This window comes from Macaca thibetana, chromosome 14, assembly GCF_024542745.1.
Source record: "Macaca thibetana thibetana isolate TM-01 chromosome 14, ASM2454274v1, whole genome shotgun sequence".
Taxonomy (NCBI): domain Eukaryota; kingdom Metazoa; phylum Chordata; class Mammalia; order Primates; family Cercopithecidae; genus Macaca; species Macaca thibetana.
Window position 1 is genome coordinate 78348530 of NC_065591.1, and position 18311 is coordinate 78366840.

Genomic DNA, 18311 nt, shown 5'->3' on the forward strand with positions numbered 1-18311 from the left:
AATAATTAAAAAGAAATGTTTAGAATTAAGTGTGACCTATGTATTACATGGAACACACTTACGCTAAAAAAATGTTGAATTGCTTATCTGAAATTTAAATGTCACTGGTGTCCAGTACTTTTATTTGCTAAATCTGGTAACCCTATCAATAGAGGCAGAGGAATCTTCAAGTTTGGAGGCAACATGCCGTGGGGGAAAGGACTCTGCTGGACCTGGTGGCTGTGGTCAGGATGCTCCCCTCTGAGCGTCCTCGGTAGGGCCCAAAGGGGCTCTAGGCTTTCAAATCAGATAGACCTGGGTTGGAATTGAGGCTTTGTCACTTGACTAGCTCTGTGGCTTTGGGGAAGGTATTTAACTTTTCTCTGCTCTCTGTTAAATAGGGATAATAATGATTTCTATCACACAATGCAAGCTCTTTGAGCTCCTCATTCATCTGCATCTCCCCAGCTAATTGTACAGTGATGGAACACATAAGCCCTTGAGAAGCATTTAGTGATATGATTGCCAGAGTCCTGGGACTGGGCTAAGAAGATGCTGAATTAAAAACTAGGAAGGTCTTAGAAATCACTTGGTTCAGCTTCCTCCAAATGAGTTTTTGAAGGTTGGAAAGAATCAACGAGCTGCCCAAAGTCACAAAACACATTGGTGGAAACGACACAGCAGAAATCATGGTTTCTAGACCAGGACTCTTCCCAGGGTGGGAACCAGGTTTATTCACTTCCAAACTTTAGTGTTCAGTAGGGTGCCAGGCACCTAAATATTGAGTGATGAAATCTTTCCCCTCTGTTAGTTACTAAGTCCCCTTTGGAACCAAGTAAGTCAATGATTATAATTTTAGGTGAAGGCCTTTATTCAAAGTGGGTGAAGCAGAACTTTCTCCTCTGCCGTGGGAGTTAGAGGGTCGAATGTGCTCTCTGTGGCTATTTGCCCAGCTCTGCCTCCCGTAAGGTTTGTCTTGGAGACAAAATGTCATGGAAAACGAAACAGTTTCCTCCTCTTCACTGCCCATATCAGTGAGCATTGCATTTCAGCTGGAACACAGATAAACCTCCTGGTTGAAAAAATATTTATCTTGCATAGCAACAGGCATGCTGTGATGTTACTCAGGGAACCTGGGGGTCTGGGAGGTCACGGGATTGGATTCATGATGTGGGCACAGCATGCTTTCTCCTCACAGTGGCAGTCCCACCTACCACTCATTCCTTGGGAAGCTCAGCTAAGCCTGGGGTAAGCTACAAAGATCCTAGCAAGGGTATCCTCATAGGTTACACATGTGTAGAGAGTGATCTCTATGATGGCACCACATGGTGAAGGCTAAATAATGATAATCTTGCAAGGTAGAAGAAACCCTGCAACACCCAGCCTGGTTGTCAACTCCATGCTTCCTTGGCAATCCAATAACACCCAAAGCAGTATTTACCAGGCTCTGCTGATGCTCTGCTCCCATGTTTGTTTCCCTAAGCAGACATGACTCCCCTCCCTCCTCCCATTCTTCAGTTCCAGAAGATCACACAGCATCTCCTTCTGAGGTGAATTCATAGAGGCTCAAGACTTCTGCCAGGAGAAGACCTCCAAGGCTCAGCCGGGTCATTTTAAAGCCAAGCCCCATCCCCCGGGATTCCCCCACCCTGCCTTAGCACAGGGTGGGATGAGTGCTGGGTTTGGAGTCAAACCTTGGGGAAGCCCTTTCTGCTCTGAGTCTCTTTTCCCATGTAAAACAAGGGGGTTGAACAAGATGGTACTCAGGCGCCTTCTAACCTGAATAGTCTGTGACTGGCTGCGTATGGATAAAACAAAATAAATCCAGTTCACACGCAGCCACGATGGAAGGTTGAGCAGGCACTCCCTCCCCCTACCCCCTTGGAACTTAATCATGGGATGTCCTTTCTTCGTGGGATCACGGCCCCACGTATTTATTTTTCCAAATCTCCTTGTTGTCGGCAGGTAAAAGTGACGCAGAGTTTCAGGGCTGTGGACAGCAGATGTTTTCCTTCAACAGGAAACCTGGAGGGGTGTTGTCTTTGACTGTGATTAAAGCTCCTGTTGCCTCAGGAGTTTTTAATGGAGACATACACACAGATGGGCAAGTTATTCTGACACTAAAAACCCCCATGACAGCTTCCTCCCTGCGTGGACATGTGAGATTAAAATGGTAAAAGGCCAAGCTTCCCTCTGTAACATCTCAGGCTTGCTCTGAGCAAAAGGTGTGCCCTGGGACTTCTGGGGGGAATGTCTTGCAAATGGATTCATTGAAAAAAAAAAAAAAAAAAAAAAAAAAAGGAACTGTAGTTGGGAGATCACATAGTAAATCCATTTGAAAAGAGAAAAATCATCATCTTGCTAATGTTGGTCACTTTATAACTTTGAAAATTTTGTGTCCTGAGTTTCCTCAAATGGGTCTGGAGGGGGGCCCACCATTCCCTGGAGGGGAGGATGGTGTAAACAGTATTGCTATCTTCTGACTTGATTCTGAATGTCCGTGGGATCCTGCCTGTGTGAAACACCCATTCTCGGCCCCCATTTCCCAGTCTATAATGCAAACACCAGACCCCTTGGAGCAGTGCACCATGTTGGGCAAGGCAGCTGTGGAGCCAGAGAGCTGGGTTCCAATCCCAGCTCTGACACTTAGAGCTGTGGGACCTGAGGTAAGTAGTTGACATGTTTCAGTCTCAGTTTCCTTATCTGAAAATGGGGAGAATAATATATTGGGGAAGAACGGCTTCCTCTCACCCCCGGGGCACATACAGAGGGCAGATCAGGGCATGTTCCCTCCTCCCAGATGGGGGTACTCTGGTCCCTCCCTGACATAAGATGCAGACCTAGGGGAGGTTCTCTCCCCTCCACATCCAGGAGGGAGAGGTGATTCTAGAGGCCTAAAGCACCAGAAGAAGTAGACGCTTTGAGTAGATGTGACACACGACTCATTAAAGTGACCAATTAGGTGACAGTGTTGAAACACTGACAAGTAGAATATTCTATTCAGGCTGACCCGCATTTATCTCCTTCAGGCTCAGCAGGGTGCCTGACACCCACTAAACACTCAATAAACTTTTATTAACTAGGCAAAGTGTTCACAAAAGAATCTTAATTGAAGAAATTAGAACAAAATTACATTATGATTACACCTAGGTAATAACTACCTTTATGTATAGGCATAGAAAAATATTGAGAAGAAACACAAATGCAGCATTGTGGGAGAAATACCATTTCCTTTTTCTTTAAAATTTTGAATAATGTTCTAAATTTATTTTAGCAATAAAAATTCTGAAAATCAAGAAAAAAATCTTTACTTATAAAGCAACAGAAACTAGGCACAGGTATAACATGGGGAGAGGAGCACAAACTTGGATTTGGCTCCTAGCCCTGCCTCTTCTAGCAGATCTTCTTGGGTAAATAAAACTCTCTGGGCCTCAGTTTCCTATGCTGTAAAAAACAGGGTAATGACAGATGCTCCACTCACAGGGTTATTGCAAGGCTTAAACTGAGTGGTCCATAAAAAGGGCCTGATCCACAATTACTGCTACCTTCCAGTCATTTTTTTCTGGTGGGTTTGTTACAAGTTAGAGCCAGCTCTAAACTTCAGCGTATCATTGCTGTGTGCTGGACCTTCAATGACAAAGGATCCCAATGCATCAGCACAGCCAGCACCCTTCCAGTGGATGCAGTGGCCTCAGAATCAGACTCAATCTGTTCTAATTCTTGCCTAAAGCCAGCTTTTAGAAGGAATGAAGGTCTCAATTAAATCCAGTTGGAACACAGCAGGAGGTGTTCGAGAGGAAGAATAAAACAAAGTTTGCTGCACTCATCCACGTCTGCAAAGAAGCATTCTGTGAGGCCAAAAGACAATTTCAGCAAAACTTAGATATCTGGCTGGGGGAAGGGCATCACTGTGCAGAGCAAAACTTGAAGACTGGTTTTGATGAGCAGCTGTAAAGCATGTATCCTGATCCAACCTCCTGTCTCCTGAGCTGGTGAGGAGACACATGGAGACCAGGCAGTTTTAGAGGTTGAAGGATGCTTAGTAACTTTCTGGTCTAGTCTCTCAATAAACTGAAAGGGAATTAAGTCTAAGGAGGTGCAGTGACTTATCTGGCTCATCATGGTACTGGAACCAAGGTCCCTGGCTTGTCATGGTACTGGAACCAAGGTCCCTGGCTCGTCATGGTACTGGGAACCAAGGTCCCAAACCAATAGTTTTCCCACTTTCTTGCCCTCCCTCATCTCATTCCTACCCCCAGGATTTCCCAGCAAGGTCTGCCCACCATTCCATCATTTGATCGTACCTGCAGATGAAGCCTGAATAAGCATCATTCCTTACTAGGATCTAAAGTGCTTGCTTTTGTTTGAAATGGGGATGCCTGGGCTGGGCATGGTGGCTCATGTCTGCAATCCCAGCATTTTGGGAGGCCGAGGCCAGTGGATCACTTGAGGTCAGGAGTTTGAGACCAGCCTGGCCAACATGGTGAAACCCCATCTCTACTAAAAATACAAAAATTAGCTGAGCCTGGTGGCGCATGCCTGTAATCCCTGCTACTCAGGAGGCTGAGACAGGAGAATTGCTTGAACCAGGAAAGCAGAGGTTACAGCGAGCCAAGATCACACCACTGCATTCTAGCCTGGGCAACACAGAGAGAGTCCGTCTCAAAAAAAAAAAAAAAAAAAAAAAAAAAAAGAAAAAGAAAAGAAAAGAAATGGGGATGCACTGTGTTTAGGGAAGAGGAAGGCCATGTAAAGAGTCTTGGCAAATTTTCTTAAGAGACATCACTGCAGAATGCAAATAAGAATAACTTTTTGACAATGTGAATCAAGAATTTAAAAAATGACCATTCCTTTTGCTTCAATACTTACATTTCTAGAAATTTATCCTAAGGAAATACTCAAAGATAGTAACAAAGACTCATCTGCCAAAATGGGTTTCAGAGCACAGTTTATATTTTAAAAAGACTAGAAACAACCTAAGTGCCCAACTGTGGGGGTTTTCTTATGTAAATTATGATACACCAGGTAGCTATTAAACAGACACTATGGAAGAATGGTTAATGACCTGAAAGAAAACTCATAACAGATAATTAAATTTGAAAAAGAAATATAAAATACTGTATATATAATAAGAACACAACTTTTGTTTTATAAGTTCATGGGAAAAAAAAAGGCTGGGAGAAAATATACCAATATGTAAACAACGATTAGCACTTGTTGTGTGGCTGATACCTTATTTTTAACACTTCTCTGAATTGTCTCTATTTATTTATTTGTTTATTTATTTATTTATTTATTTAAGACAGAGTCTTGCTCTGTCACCCAGGCTGGAATGCAGTGGTGTGATCTCAGCTCACTGCAAGCTCTGCCTCCCAGGTTCTCCTGGGATTCTCCTGTCTCAGCCTCCCCAGTAGCTGGGATTACAGGTGTGTGCCACCACACCCAGCTAATTTTTGTATTTTTAGTAGAGATGGGATTTCACCATGTTGGTCAGGCTGGTCTCAAACTCCTGGCCTCAGGTGATCCCACCCCGATCAGCCTCCCAAAGTGCTGGGAATACAGGCGTGAGTGACTGTGCCTGGCCTCAATTTTGAAAAGATGAACATGCACTGATCTCAAAGATAAATATCATTAAGAGGGAATCCTTGGATATTTTTTCATGTTTTCTGACGCAGAGACAGAGCTGCGAATCACAGACGTGCCCATGGTGGTTCCCAGAGCAGAGAAACTCTTGGCTGGGGCCTGAACTCCTTAAACCACAAACTGCTAGGAATCGTGCAGATGGATCTCACCTACAGCTTGACTCGGTTTCTCTCAGTGGGTTTGCAGGACACTAATCTGTCTGAGTCAGCCATTTTGGCCCCTGGTACTTTGAATTCTAATCCTTCCACTGGGGCAGACTGCCTTGAGAATGCTAAAAAACACAGCCCAGGGGTCACTCCTACCTCAAGGGAAATGGAAACTGCATGGGGTAATGGGGGTCAAAGAGGAAGGAAGCCGAGGCAGGGGTCATTGTGGGTATAGAGGGCCTCATAGAGGTAGAGGATCAAGGGGACCCAGGAGTGGGAGAGGGAACAGAATGGAGCTAGGGGTGGGCAACCAGGGAAGAAGGTCCTCTACTCCACAACTGTGTAGGAGCAGTGCCCTGGTCAAGGGGATGCCAAGAAAGAAATGGCCCATTGCTGTGTAGATATAACCACCCACAAACATGCTCCTCACCCTGTCCCAGTTGCCACCTTCTGGCCCCAGAGCTCCTGGCCTGGGCAGTGTGTTACCTCATTGTTGGTGCCGACATCCAGTAGCACAGGGAGGCACTGCTGTGGGTTCACTCCTCCGCACGCTGTGTACAGGGCCAGCTTGCCCACAGGGATGCCCATGCCGTAGCAGCCCAGGTCTCCCAGGCCCAGGATGCGCTCCCCATCAGTCACCACCACGGCCTGAAAAACAGCAGGGCACCATCAATCAGGGACAGCACTTCCTGTGACAGAGTGCTCATTTTAGCAGCCCCGGCCCATCAGGCTTGGCGACTGGATGCCCACCGACTTTGCCGGTGTGGAAGAGTTTGTCTGGGATAAGGCCAGAGCATTTATTCACCTGCGGGTGGCTGGTCCTTCCTGGCAGGCTGGTGAGAAACCCTACTGAGAGGAGATGACAGAGAGATGCCTGCCTTGCATTCTGAGCTTCAGGTGGGGGCTGCAGAAACAGCTAGAGGGAAACCACATCAAGTCACTTCACTCTTCCTCAAGGAAACTAAACAGACACTCTCAGCCTGAGACTTGGGGTGGTGGGGAGGGAAGGGCATAATTAAAGGAGAAAATGAAAAATAAGTGTTCGTGCTGCTGCTACAGCTCCAGGATTTAGAGGCTAATCTAAATGCTCTCCGACCTACTCCTGGATTATGAAAAATCCGACTTGCAAAGAACAGGACTCCTTGTGACATCTTCTAGGATCATTATTGCACATGAAATCAGGAAGAGTTTCAAGCTGCACTGGGATTTACCTTTTGCATTTGGCAAAGAATTGCTGATGTACTAGATGTCGTGCTACTTCAAGGCTTACCTACTGTGAATTAATAGATGTGAATGAAGCTGATGGTGATGAGAGGAATAATTGTATTATTATAATGGTTATTCTTTTATTCATGTAATGCATATTTATGAAGCACATACTTTGCATAAGACACTGACAAATTCTGGGGGAGCTTCAGTTTGCACATCTACAAAAACAAATATGCACGGACCCAGTCCTTAAAGGATTAATGGGCCAAAGGAGAGATGGAATGTGTATATTAATAATCATGATTCTGGGAGGGAAGCTGGACAGCAGCAGAATAGCATACAGGGTGGCAGAGATTAGAAGATGGGAAGGTAACCCTTCATGGGTGAAGGGACCCACATGCCCTACGTTGGACAGGTGGAGATTGTGGGGCATGGGTCGGGAGAAGGGCATTTGATACAAAAGAAAGTTAAAATCCAGGGTGGAGGTGCTGGGGGTGGGGAGAATGTAGGGTGTGTTTGGGGAACGAGGAGGTGTAGGTTGCAGGAAGGGAAAGAATGGAAAGTCAGGCAGGAGTCAGACTGAAAGGCCTTGAATGTCTGGCCAAGGAGAGCCCCTCAGGGTAACGGTGAAGTTGTTTGTAGGCCACTCTCACCTGCTCACCAGTGCCAGCTCTCTCTATCTCTAAAACAGTTAAGTTTATAGGTCCCTCATCCCTTCATTGGAACCTGGCTTTGAATCTACTCTAGGCTACAGGTGTCCTGATGGGCTATGGGCACCATAGGTTTTGGTTAAATCCATGAAGGTACATTGCTGGGCATTGGGGGTAAAGAGATGAAGATCCATTCTTTCCCTGGAAGAGTTTATGATCTGGTACCCAAAGGGCTTATGGTTTCTTCTCACTTCTATTCTCTCTTTTAGTGGAAATGGGTGTAGACAGTTTTAAAAACACTCCTCTGCTTCTGGAAAGGGGTCTCTGGAGAGTGCAAGAGATCCATGAAAATCATGATATTCTCCCTTAGATTGCTCAACTGCCTCTTTGGAGAGTGCTCACAGACTGCATCTCATGTGACCCTCCCCATAACTTGAGCAGGTAGGTGGATCTGAGGCTGTTATCTCTGCTTCATAGGTGAGCAAACAGAAACCTTTATTTCCTCCATATATTTGTTAAGTGTCGGCCACATGCCAGGCACTGGCTGGATGTTTCCACATCAGTTATCTTAAAAGATTAGGTGACTTAGCAAGGTCATCTTGCTAGTGAATGTGACAGGGCAAGGTTCCTGGTTCAGGGCTCCTTCTACCACCCCAACTGGCTGGGGTAAAGTGCCTGTGATCTTGGCAAAGTCCTGCCCTGCTTTGGCGCCACCCTCTCTGCAACCTGCATCTGACCTCCTCTTGGTAGCTCTCCCTGTTGGAGACTATGCCCTCATGCTGCCCCTGGGTGTCCAAACTCTGGGCATTTCTCTATCGTCTCTTCTAATTAGAGCTTCCTTATTATGGTTACCATTCTCTCAGAATCCTTCTCTGTGCTGAAGGGGCAGTGAGTGACATGAAGTTAAACGGAGGAAATCTGCTACTCCAGGCTGTTATCCCCACAACCCTAGGATGGGACAGGGCTCTGCAGTGGCACTCTCCCAGCCTGGACATGCCCCAGGGCATTCTACTGCATGCCCAGCTCCTCTGAATGAGTGTCTCACCTCCATCTACTGTCCACCCACAATCTTAGCACGGTTATAGTTGAGTTATTGCAACAGTTTCACAACGAGACTGCTTACCTCTCACCTTCCTTCCTTCCATTCTCTCCTGCTAACCAATGTCGGATTCATTGTGTCAAAAGCCCATTTTCATTATGCCATTCCCAGGCTCAAAGACCTTTAGTGACTTTGAACTGTCCGTAGAATAGAGTCCAAAATACTTAACTCTTTAATGACCTGAATCCAACTGACCTTCTGAAACTTACTTCCTGCTACACATCTGTACACAATTGCCTTCTCTGGCTGTGCTGGCCTTCTCATTCTTCCCAGACACACTCTGAATTTGCCTACCACCTCTCCATCTCAACCTGTCTATTCCTTTCTCCTGGAGGGTTGTTCTCCCCATTCTTCAGCAGCATAAATTCTGCTCATTATAATCTACTGAAATTTCTCCTTCCCCTGAATTGCCGTATCTACCACATACCCTTCCTGTCCATTTGCCTGCCTTTCGCAAGCATGTGTTAAGGACCCACTGCCTGCCAAGACCTGCACAAGGTGTTATTTAATCCTTTGATGGTGAAAGCAGCTGGGTTGTTATTAACTTTGTTTTAAAATGCACATTTTATCTCACCAAACAGCCTTAGTGGTTAATGGCAGGTGCTTTGGAATCTGATAACCAGTTTTTGAATCTAGGATCCTTGATGATGTGCCATGTGTAATTTTAGATAAATAGATAACTATTCTGAGCTTCAATTCTCCATAAAATGGGTATAATAATAATAATACTTAACTCCTCAGGTTGTTGTAATGATGAAATATAATAATATATGTCTCATTTTAACCTGGTGCCTTGTATAAAGTAAGAATGATGAATAAGGCCGGGCGCGGTGGCTCACGCCTGTAATCCCAGCACTTTGGAAGGCCGAGGCGGGCGGATCACAAGGTCAGGAGATCGAGACCATGGTGAAACCCCGTCTCTACTAAAAATAGAAAAAATTAGCCGGGCGCAGTGGCGGGCGCCTGTAGTCCCAGCTACTCGGGAGGCTGAGGCCGGAGAATGGCGTGAACCCGGGAGGCGGAGCTTGCAGTGAGCCGAGATTGCGCCACTGCACTCCAGCCTGGGCGACAGAGCGAGACTCCGTCTCAAAAAAAAAAAAAAAAAAAAAAAAAAAAAAAAAAAAAAGAATGATGAATAAATGGTTGCTGCTCTTATGATTGTAATGATGATGATTATTTAGGGCAAAGATTATATCTCAGACTTTGAAATTATTTCTGATCTCTCCAGTTTAACATTAAACACAGAAAGACCATGCAATAATTATCTGTTAAATGAATGAATGAAAAAGAAACCAAGGGGAGACCATGGCAAATGCAACATTTAAGAAAGTCTGGCCATGTGAAACTTAACAGCTTTAACCTTGGCATCCTCATCCATTGCTATGGCTCCTACTGTCCTCTCTAAGTAGATGACACCTATAGATAACTGTCTGCTGGACATTGCCACTCAAATGTCCAGTACTCTTCCCAAATCCCACAATTCCCTAACCAAAGGAATCCTCTTTTCCCTCTTACTCCTTTTGATCCTTTTTACTCTGCTGTCCTCCTGCTCTGTTACCCTGTATCTTCCAAGTTCAAAAACGTCCAGTCTTCTTTGATTCTTCTCTGTTAGTCAACCACAGCCAATTGGTCACCAAGTTCTGCTGATTGTGCCTGCTCCCTATTTTAAACATCTGTTCCATTATCTTCATATTATTGCTACTGCCTCGGATCGGATCATCCATCTTCACTTGAGCCACTACAGTGTTCTCCTGACTCCAGTTCTCCTGACTGGTCTCTCTACTGGATTTTCCCCATTCCATTTCATTTTTTCCGAAGCACACCCAGATATATCACTTTTTTTGCCCCCAGATCTCTAATGGTTCCCAATGTCTGTAAAACAAAGCCCAAACATCTTAGACTGGCACCTAAAGCCTTCCATGGGCTAGGCGCAAGCTGCCCTTTGAATTTCCCCTTTATTCTTTCCATGCTCCATCCAAACTGAAATATTTCCAATTTTGCACAAGGCTTGTACTTTCTTGGATACATGCTATTTTACTTCTCAATTTCTTTATCTCCTTGATACAAATCTTACCACCCTTGCGTGTTTCAAGGAACAGTTCAAAAAGCATTTCCTTCCATGAAGCTTCCCTTCTGAATTTTATCACTTCCTTCTCTGAATTCCCACAGCATTTTCCTCACCTACAAAACCTATCATTCTCTTCCTTGTATTACAGTTGTACATTTCCTTGTGCTTCACGGTAGCTTGAAGCTCTTCTGGGGCCAGTAATGGGTTGTGTCATCTTTGATTCATCAGCACTTAACTTGGTGTCTGTAATGTGATAGGCACTCACACATGGCGGGCAATGTGATAGATCCAACAGAGAGAACAAAGTGTCTTCGGCACTGAACAGAGTTCAGACCTGCTGTGGATTAACAAGTTCAGAGAGAAGACACTGCACCTTGGTTTTCATAACATCAATGGACCTTATGCTGGGAGCCACTAGTTCTGTAAATTGTCAAAAGGCTGAGGGCAAACCTGGGCAGCATCCTTGAGCTTTAAAGCCAAGCAACCTTTTCTAGAACAACAGAATCCCATTTTCCTTGTTTGGAAGAGTTTTATAATTCATAACTCCCCTGTCTCTCTATGACTATGGGGAGGTTTGGGGAATGCTGTGCCATATCCTTCCTTTGCCCACCTGCCTCAGACCTAAGGCCTTTTCTGAATTATTGCCCACACCCTTTAGTTTGGGTGGACCCAATGGGACTGACCCAAGACTGACCTGATGATCAAATGTCTTGCTTGCTCTGGAGCTTCCTTGGACTTGTAGCTATAGTCATAGCTACAAGCGTTGCCCACAGCACTGTTTATACAACCCTCTTCTTCCTCTTCCTTTTGTTTCATCCTTCCTTCTCATCTTTCCTTTTATCCTCCTCCTCCTCCTCTTCTTCTGCTTCTCCCTCTCTCTCTTTCCACAACAAAAATAATGCACACTTCTTAGTTTCAAATCTTGGTTCCACCCCTCCCTTGCAAAGAACCTAACCTCTCAGCTTCCTTGTCTAGAAAATGGGGATAACAATAGTCCCTACCTCTTACGGGGTTGCCATGAAAATCCAATGAGTTAATCTATGTAGAGCACTTGGCATCATACCTCATGAGATGGATATGATCATGTGCTGCCCAGATCCTCCTGCAGGAATGAAAGAGTTATTTTCCCAGCTGTATCCTTGGATATCAGCCCACTTAGGGGAATTTCCTCTACTGAAAAGAGCCACCTTGCCCAAAGCCACACCTCCTTCCAAGGGCAGCCCAATACAGGAATCTAAAGGTCCACTCCGCTGCCTCACTTCTGGATGCCTTTGAAGGGCCATCCCAGCTCCAGAGCCTCGTCAGGGGCTCAGCGGAACCTTGCTTGAGATCTTACTGCAGCCCAACCTCTCCTTCTGCTCTATCCTGTTTCCTTCCTTCCCACAAGTGTTGACTGACACAAGAGCACCCCCGAATACGTCTCTGAGACTGTTTTTCGGGAATTCTAACCTGAAAATAAGCACAGAGTGGGCTTTAACACGAAGTGGGCCAATGCATGGTAGGTAGGCACTTGGCATGAGCAATCTGCTCTAAGTGTAAAAACCTAAGTGCCTGTTTACAGAGGATGTACCCAGTAGCAGAGGAGGATCCCTTGGCTCTCAGCACCTCCTCCCGCGAAGCTCCTGGGACTGGGGTGAGGGAGAGATTTAGGAGCTTGGGAAAACTGTTAGGGAGGAGGCTATTCTCAGCTGGACCTTCCTATAGGCTCCAGGCAGTGGCCAGTGTGGGAAAGAGTCAGAAAAGCAGTTCTCACTCCTTTTTGTGATTTACGCTGGACAGCTCAAGGCAGCCTGGCCTGGCCCGCCCCCTCCTTCCTGAAAAGCAAGGCCCACAAAACTTCGTGGTCTCCCCAGCCCTGGGCTTTGGCCCCATTTCCCTCGCAGCCTACTTTTCTTACACTGCAGTTTTCAACTCTACTTTCTTGCTGGGAAACCATAGAAAGTCATTTTTTACATTCTGAGTCGATTCAGAAGCTCCTCTAAACCACTCCTCTTCTCTAGGCAAGCAGCTAGCAACAGGTCTAAAGATACGTATACCTTGAAAAACTCTGTCTCCCCGACTTAGCAGATGCTAGAGAAGTGATTTAGGACCACAGCTCTGGGCTGGGTACCAACACTTAATTGTGGGTAACCTCAGACAAGTCACTTAACCTCAGCTTGCTCATCTGACAAAAGACACAACCCTATACAGTCTTTGTTTTTTTTATTTTTTTTTTGAGACAGGATCTCACTTTCTCACCCAGACTGAAATGCAATGGCCCGATCTCCACTCACTGCAACCTCTGCCTCCCAGGCTCAAGTGATTCTCCTGCCTCAGCCTCCCGAGAAGCTGGGACTACAGGTGCGTGCCACCACGCCCAACTATTTGTATTTTTAGAAGAGACAGGGTTTCACCATGTTGACCAGGCTGGTCTTCAACTGCTGACCTCAGGTGATCTGCCCACCTCAGCCTCCCAAAGTGCTGGGATTACAGGCATGAGCCACCATGCCCGACCCTTTGTTGTTTGTTTGTTTGTTTTTTAGACAGAGTCTTGCTCTGTTGCCCAGGATGGAGTACAGTGGCACAAGGCTCACTGCAACCTCCACCTTCTGGGTTCAAGTGATTCTCCTGCCTCAGCCTCCTGAATAGTTGGGACTACAGGTGCCTGCCACCATGCCTAACTCATTTTTGTGTTTTTAGTAGACATGAGGTTTCACCATGTTGGCCAGGCTGGTCTCAAACACCTGACCTCAAGTGATCCGCCTGCCTTGGCCTCCCAAAGTGCTGGGATTACAGGCGTGAACCACGCCCACCCGGTCTCACTCCTACACATTCTTCAGGACCCACATTGAGGGTTTCAGATGTCCTTAGTCCAACTTCTCCCAGTGACTGTGGGAATAGAATTAAGTAGTGAAGGAGAGGTTCTGCATCAGTTCCCAAGTGCTATGAAAGAATAATGAGCAGAGATTCCCTACCTAGGTAGGGAGACCTTCCTCTCCACTTGCTAAAATAACTGGAAAATACACATCAGAAAACAAGAAAGACTGTGGCTTGGAAGTTCTAAACCTTTGAAAGGGCACCCTGGGGGTGGGGGGAGAGGAACCTCCAGATAAAGGCCAGTGAGTACGGCAAGGAGGGGTCCGGGGTAAGCCACAGGCAGTCCAATCAGCTCCAGTGGACCTATTTACATGCCAAACTACAGGCCCAATATTCAGAGCTCCTGGCTTTTCCAGAGAAGCCAGAAATCCAAGTCCTTGGATATATATTTCTCATGAAATCTCCTGATTTAAAAATATTGCCTACAAATTCAAAATGTTAGAAAACCACTAAGAGCCAAATCAAATATGTCTAGGGGTCAAATCATTTGATTGCTCATTTGTGGCCTGTGATTCCCAGGTAAGGCAGCCCCCTCAGGCCCTGCCTGCACTGCTGTTTGGGCTATAGCTGCCTCCACCACCTCCAGTGATGACAGTATCCATTCAAGTGCCCTTCGATGTGTATAGATTTTATCACAGTTAATCCTCACAATAGGAAAGCAAAGCTCAGAGAGAATATTGGCACACGCAGCAGGTAAGTGAAGCTTCAAGGCCAGAATCCGGGGCTGTCTTGTTGCAAAGCCTGGTCTGATTCCCCTACACAGTCACTGGGACTGATCTCCAGGTTTCTTCAAAGTGAGACAGGAATAAAGGATGGAGGTGGTCCCAGGCACTCACCTGTGTACTCTGCGGTACCACAGGGTGGGGGGGCAGCCAGTCACCTGTCTGCTCCTTGTCCTCTGGGGTCCTCTGTTTGGCAGCACAGATGCAGTGTACTGTCACTGTTTCTGGATCAGTCTTTCTGACTAGACTTTGAGCTCCTTGAGTATGGGCCCGTATACATTCTCTGTATCTGAACCTCCAGGGAGCTCTTCCAGAGTAGATGTTTTCTAAAAGATGGTTGAATGCAACTGAATTCAGTATCACGGGCCCAGATCTGCTCAGGCAACTTAACATTCTCCTTAGAGGCTCTGGATGTCTCTCTTATTTGGAGACTGCTGGAGTCCTACCTCTTCCAGGATGCCCAAAGCCCTGTTTCTCTTCCTCTAGAATCACAACAGTTGTGGTCACCATCTCTTTGGCAATTAGCGTTCAGTATTTAGAAGGTTCTCAAAATATGTTATTAAGTCAATAGCTATTTAGCTCCTAAGGTTCTATTTTGAATTTACATCTTGGTTTCTTAACCACAATACGAGGCAATTTGAGGGCAGGGTCCATGTTTTTCTCATTTTGCATCCCTCACAGCAAGGCCCTTGATACAGTTGTGCTCTGATAAGAGGAACAATTGAAACCTGAAATCCAGTCCATGATCCCCTCACCAAGTCCCTGTGTCAGCTTGGAGGAAAGGGTGCCTTTTTGTTAAACAGAGGTACCTTTTCATCATTCTTTCTAGTTCCTCATAATTTGCACAAAAGCACCGAATATATTAGTGGAGAACCTCCCAGCACAGTATCTGTGACATGGAAGATGCTCAGTATGTCTATCAGCTGAATTCATTCAACTCTGTAGGCATCTACTGAGTGCCTCCTATGTCCAAGGTTTCCCCATGGTTGAACTGTCCAGGAAAGTGAGTGAAAGAGGTAACTTTACAGGACCCCAGCAGCATATCCACTAAGATTAGTCCATCCAGTAAGCTGGCTTCCCTTAATGTCCTCACGGTTTTATTATAGATTCATGCTAGACATGCTCTGGAAATTCGCTTCTCTGGGCCTGGGACCAAAACCTGCAGGGCCTGCAGGACATATAACTGAAGTTGAAGCAGATAAGCAGGAGGGAGAAGCACAAGGCAAAATGATACCCAGACACAGATGCAAAAAACGAGCGAGGACTAAAGTCCCAGGGCCTTGGCTGTGGCTCGAGCCTAGCTCCTGAGGGCCAAGGTTCTGTCCCCATTCTGGTCTGTTTTTAAATAATATCATTCCCTGGAGAGAGCCAGGAGTGGGTGGGACACAAAGAGAGGCAGATAGAAAGAAGCTGTATTTGGTGTCCAATGGAAAAGGGTGGAGGGGCTCAGGGAATGGGCAGGGAAAAAGAGAGAGAGGTGCATGGTTCTCTCGTTGGCAGCAGAGACACAGTGTACTGTCATTGTTTCCGGATGAGGCTTTCTAACTAGACTTCGAGCTCCTCAAGTATGGGCCCGTATACCTTCTCTGTATCTGAATCTCCGGGGAGCTCTTCCAGAGTAGATGTGTTGGAGTACCACGGCCTCCCAGGCAAGGCAGGGTGATGTGAGCACTCATTGGCCCTGAGAGTTCCTTGTACTATACTTGGTCAGCACCAACACCTCCCCAGCTCAGGTGCCAAAAATGCCCTCACCCACCAGCCAGTGGATGTTCTGCATTTTTGCCTCACCCATTTTGTTTCAGAAGCAACAATGATCTTAGATACCAGAACCCCTCAAAGTCCTCCATAGATATCTCTATAGCAGGAGATCTGGGGATTTAGCCAGAGGCTAATACATTTCTACAAATTTGCATGTTTTATATATAAAAATTAACATCACTAGGCATGGTGGCTCATGCCTGTAATCCCAGGACTTTGAGAGGCCTCAATGGACAGATCATTTGAGCCCAGAAGTTCAAGGCCAGCCAGGGCAACATGGTAAAACCCCATCTCTGCAAAAAAAAAAAAAAAAAAAAAAAAAACACACACACAAAATTACCCAGGCACAGTGGCCCACACCTGTAGTCCCAACTATGGGGGAGGCTGAGGTGGGAGGATCACCTGAGCCCAGGAGATTGAGGTTGCAATAATCCATGACTGCACTCCAGCCTGGATAACCAAGTGATACTCTGTCTCAAAAAAAAAAAAAAAAAAAAAAAAAAAAAAAAAAAAAAAAATTAGGGCAACTTTTGCATTCTATAATGTATATTGTTTGGTATATAGAAATGTTTTCTTCTTAAATTTTTGAGTAAAATGGATGCTCCTGGAAGAAGTGGCAGGTTTATTTTGTCACTCTACATTTATGTCCCACATCCCCACCCCCCACTGCTGTGTACACCCGGGGTACACGTACCCAAGTGTGAAGATATTGTCCATCATAGGCTTTTACTCTTGGTGCAGAATGTCCTCACTCCACAGCCTAGTCTCTCCACTACCTAACTGTCCACAGCCTACCCCTAAATTCAAGGCCTAGCTCCACTGTCACTTCCCCCATGAAGTCATCCCAGAATCTCCTCAGGCTAAAAATCATCATTGCCTCTAGAAGAACACCCTCAGTTCTTTTCGTGTACTTTATTTATCCCTGGACAAGTACCGCCTTGTTAGCCTTTTGTGCCTTTGGCTTATTTTCCGCATCACATGTCAGCTACTTGAGAAGAGGGTCTATGCCTGATTTCTCTCTGTGTCTACCATGGAAACTGGCACCATATATTTAGCAGGGACTCAACACATGCTGACCATATCTTCAGACTAATAATCACAATAATGAAGGGCAATGTCACATGGATGCCTGGTTCATGCAAACCTCTGCTCTGTGGTGTGTTTGTACTTGGCTATAACAGGTCTGTGGCTTAGGAATGGGTGGTAGTATGCTTCCTTCAGTGTCATAATGGCTCATTTTATAGCTGGAAATGACTCTGGTTCAGGCTGGAAGGATTCACCCAACAATGATTAAATAGCAATGAAAATGGGATCATACCTTAATATTGTCTTCTGGCCAAGAGTTCAGCATTGTTGCAAGATGGCCCTTGTCATGAATGGTGATGAACAGTCCACTAAAAGAAACAAAACATGTACACACAGAGAAACCAGGCAGTCAGACTAGGAACTGAGCAAAGTCCATAGTACTAGGTAGTCTCCTGCCCAGAGCCCCAGCAGTTTAGAGGGTCATCCTCAGGCTTTCTTCCAATTGCTTCTCTCCACAGGTCAAGGAGTCCATGGGGCCAAGGGGTGTGCCTGCCTGGAGCCTGTGCTCCCCAGAGTCTGTGCCCTTCTTTCCTTCCTCTAGACCAATACCCAGGATACCAGAATTCCCTGACCGAATGGCCCCAAGGCTGATTCCAGGGACTGGAAGAGGGACAGCCTCTTCTCCAGGTCCCTTCTGCCAAGTACAGACCACACTGCAGTGGCTGGATCCCTAGGGCTGAGTCCATGACTGAAACTTGGACGTGTGAGTTGGGATGTTCAGACACATGTGCATGAGGTTCTTGCAGTGGGGGATAGAGTTGGGGATAGGAAGAGAGGTGAGTGACAGTCTTGAGCTACTCCATCATCTCACACACACATACACACACACACACACGCGCGCGCGCGCGCGCGTGCTGCGTGTGTGAAGGCAATGGGGGTTGGCCAAGAGCAGACAGATACTGGAGGGGAATCAAGCTTTGAAAGCAGGAATTATACCTTTTGGGATTTGCAAGTTTGCAGCTTTTTGCCTGAAGGCAGTCCAATCTGCAGGCAACTTGGGTCAACAGAGACCAAAGTCTTAATAGCTAGAGGTATCAGATAATAGAGCTGGGGCTAGAAGAGAAGCCAGGAAATGAAGAGGGGGTGGATTCTGGA

General features: G+C 46.0%; 1 protein-coding gene across 2 annotated transcripts in view; it reads right to left on the bottom strand.

The window, feature by feature from the left end:
• The window catches only part of ME3 (malic enzyme 3), a 1085505-nt gene that overhangs the window by 55396 nt on the left and 1011798 nt on the right, over positions 1-18311 (bottom strand). For both annotated transcript variants that reach the window (XM_050755844.1, XM_050755845.1), the window contains 2 exons: positions 17449-17524; positions 6255-6416 (listed from right to left, as the gene is read on the bottom strand). In XM_050755844.1, the coding sequence (XP_050611801.1) occupies positions 6255-6416; positions 17449-17524 (238 nt within the window). The remainder of the gene's footprint in view (positions 1-6254; positions 6417-17448; positions 17525-18311) is intronic.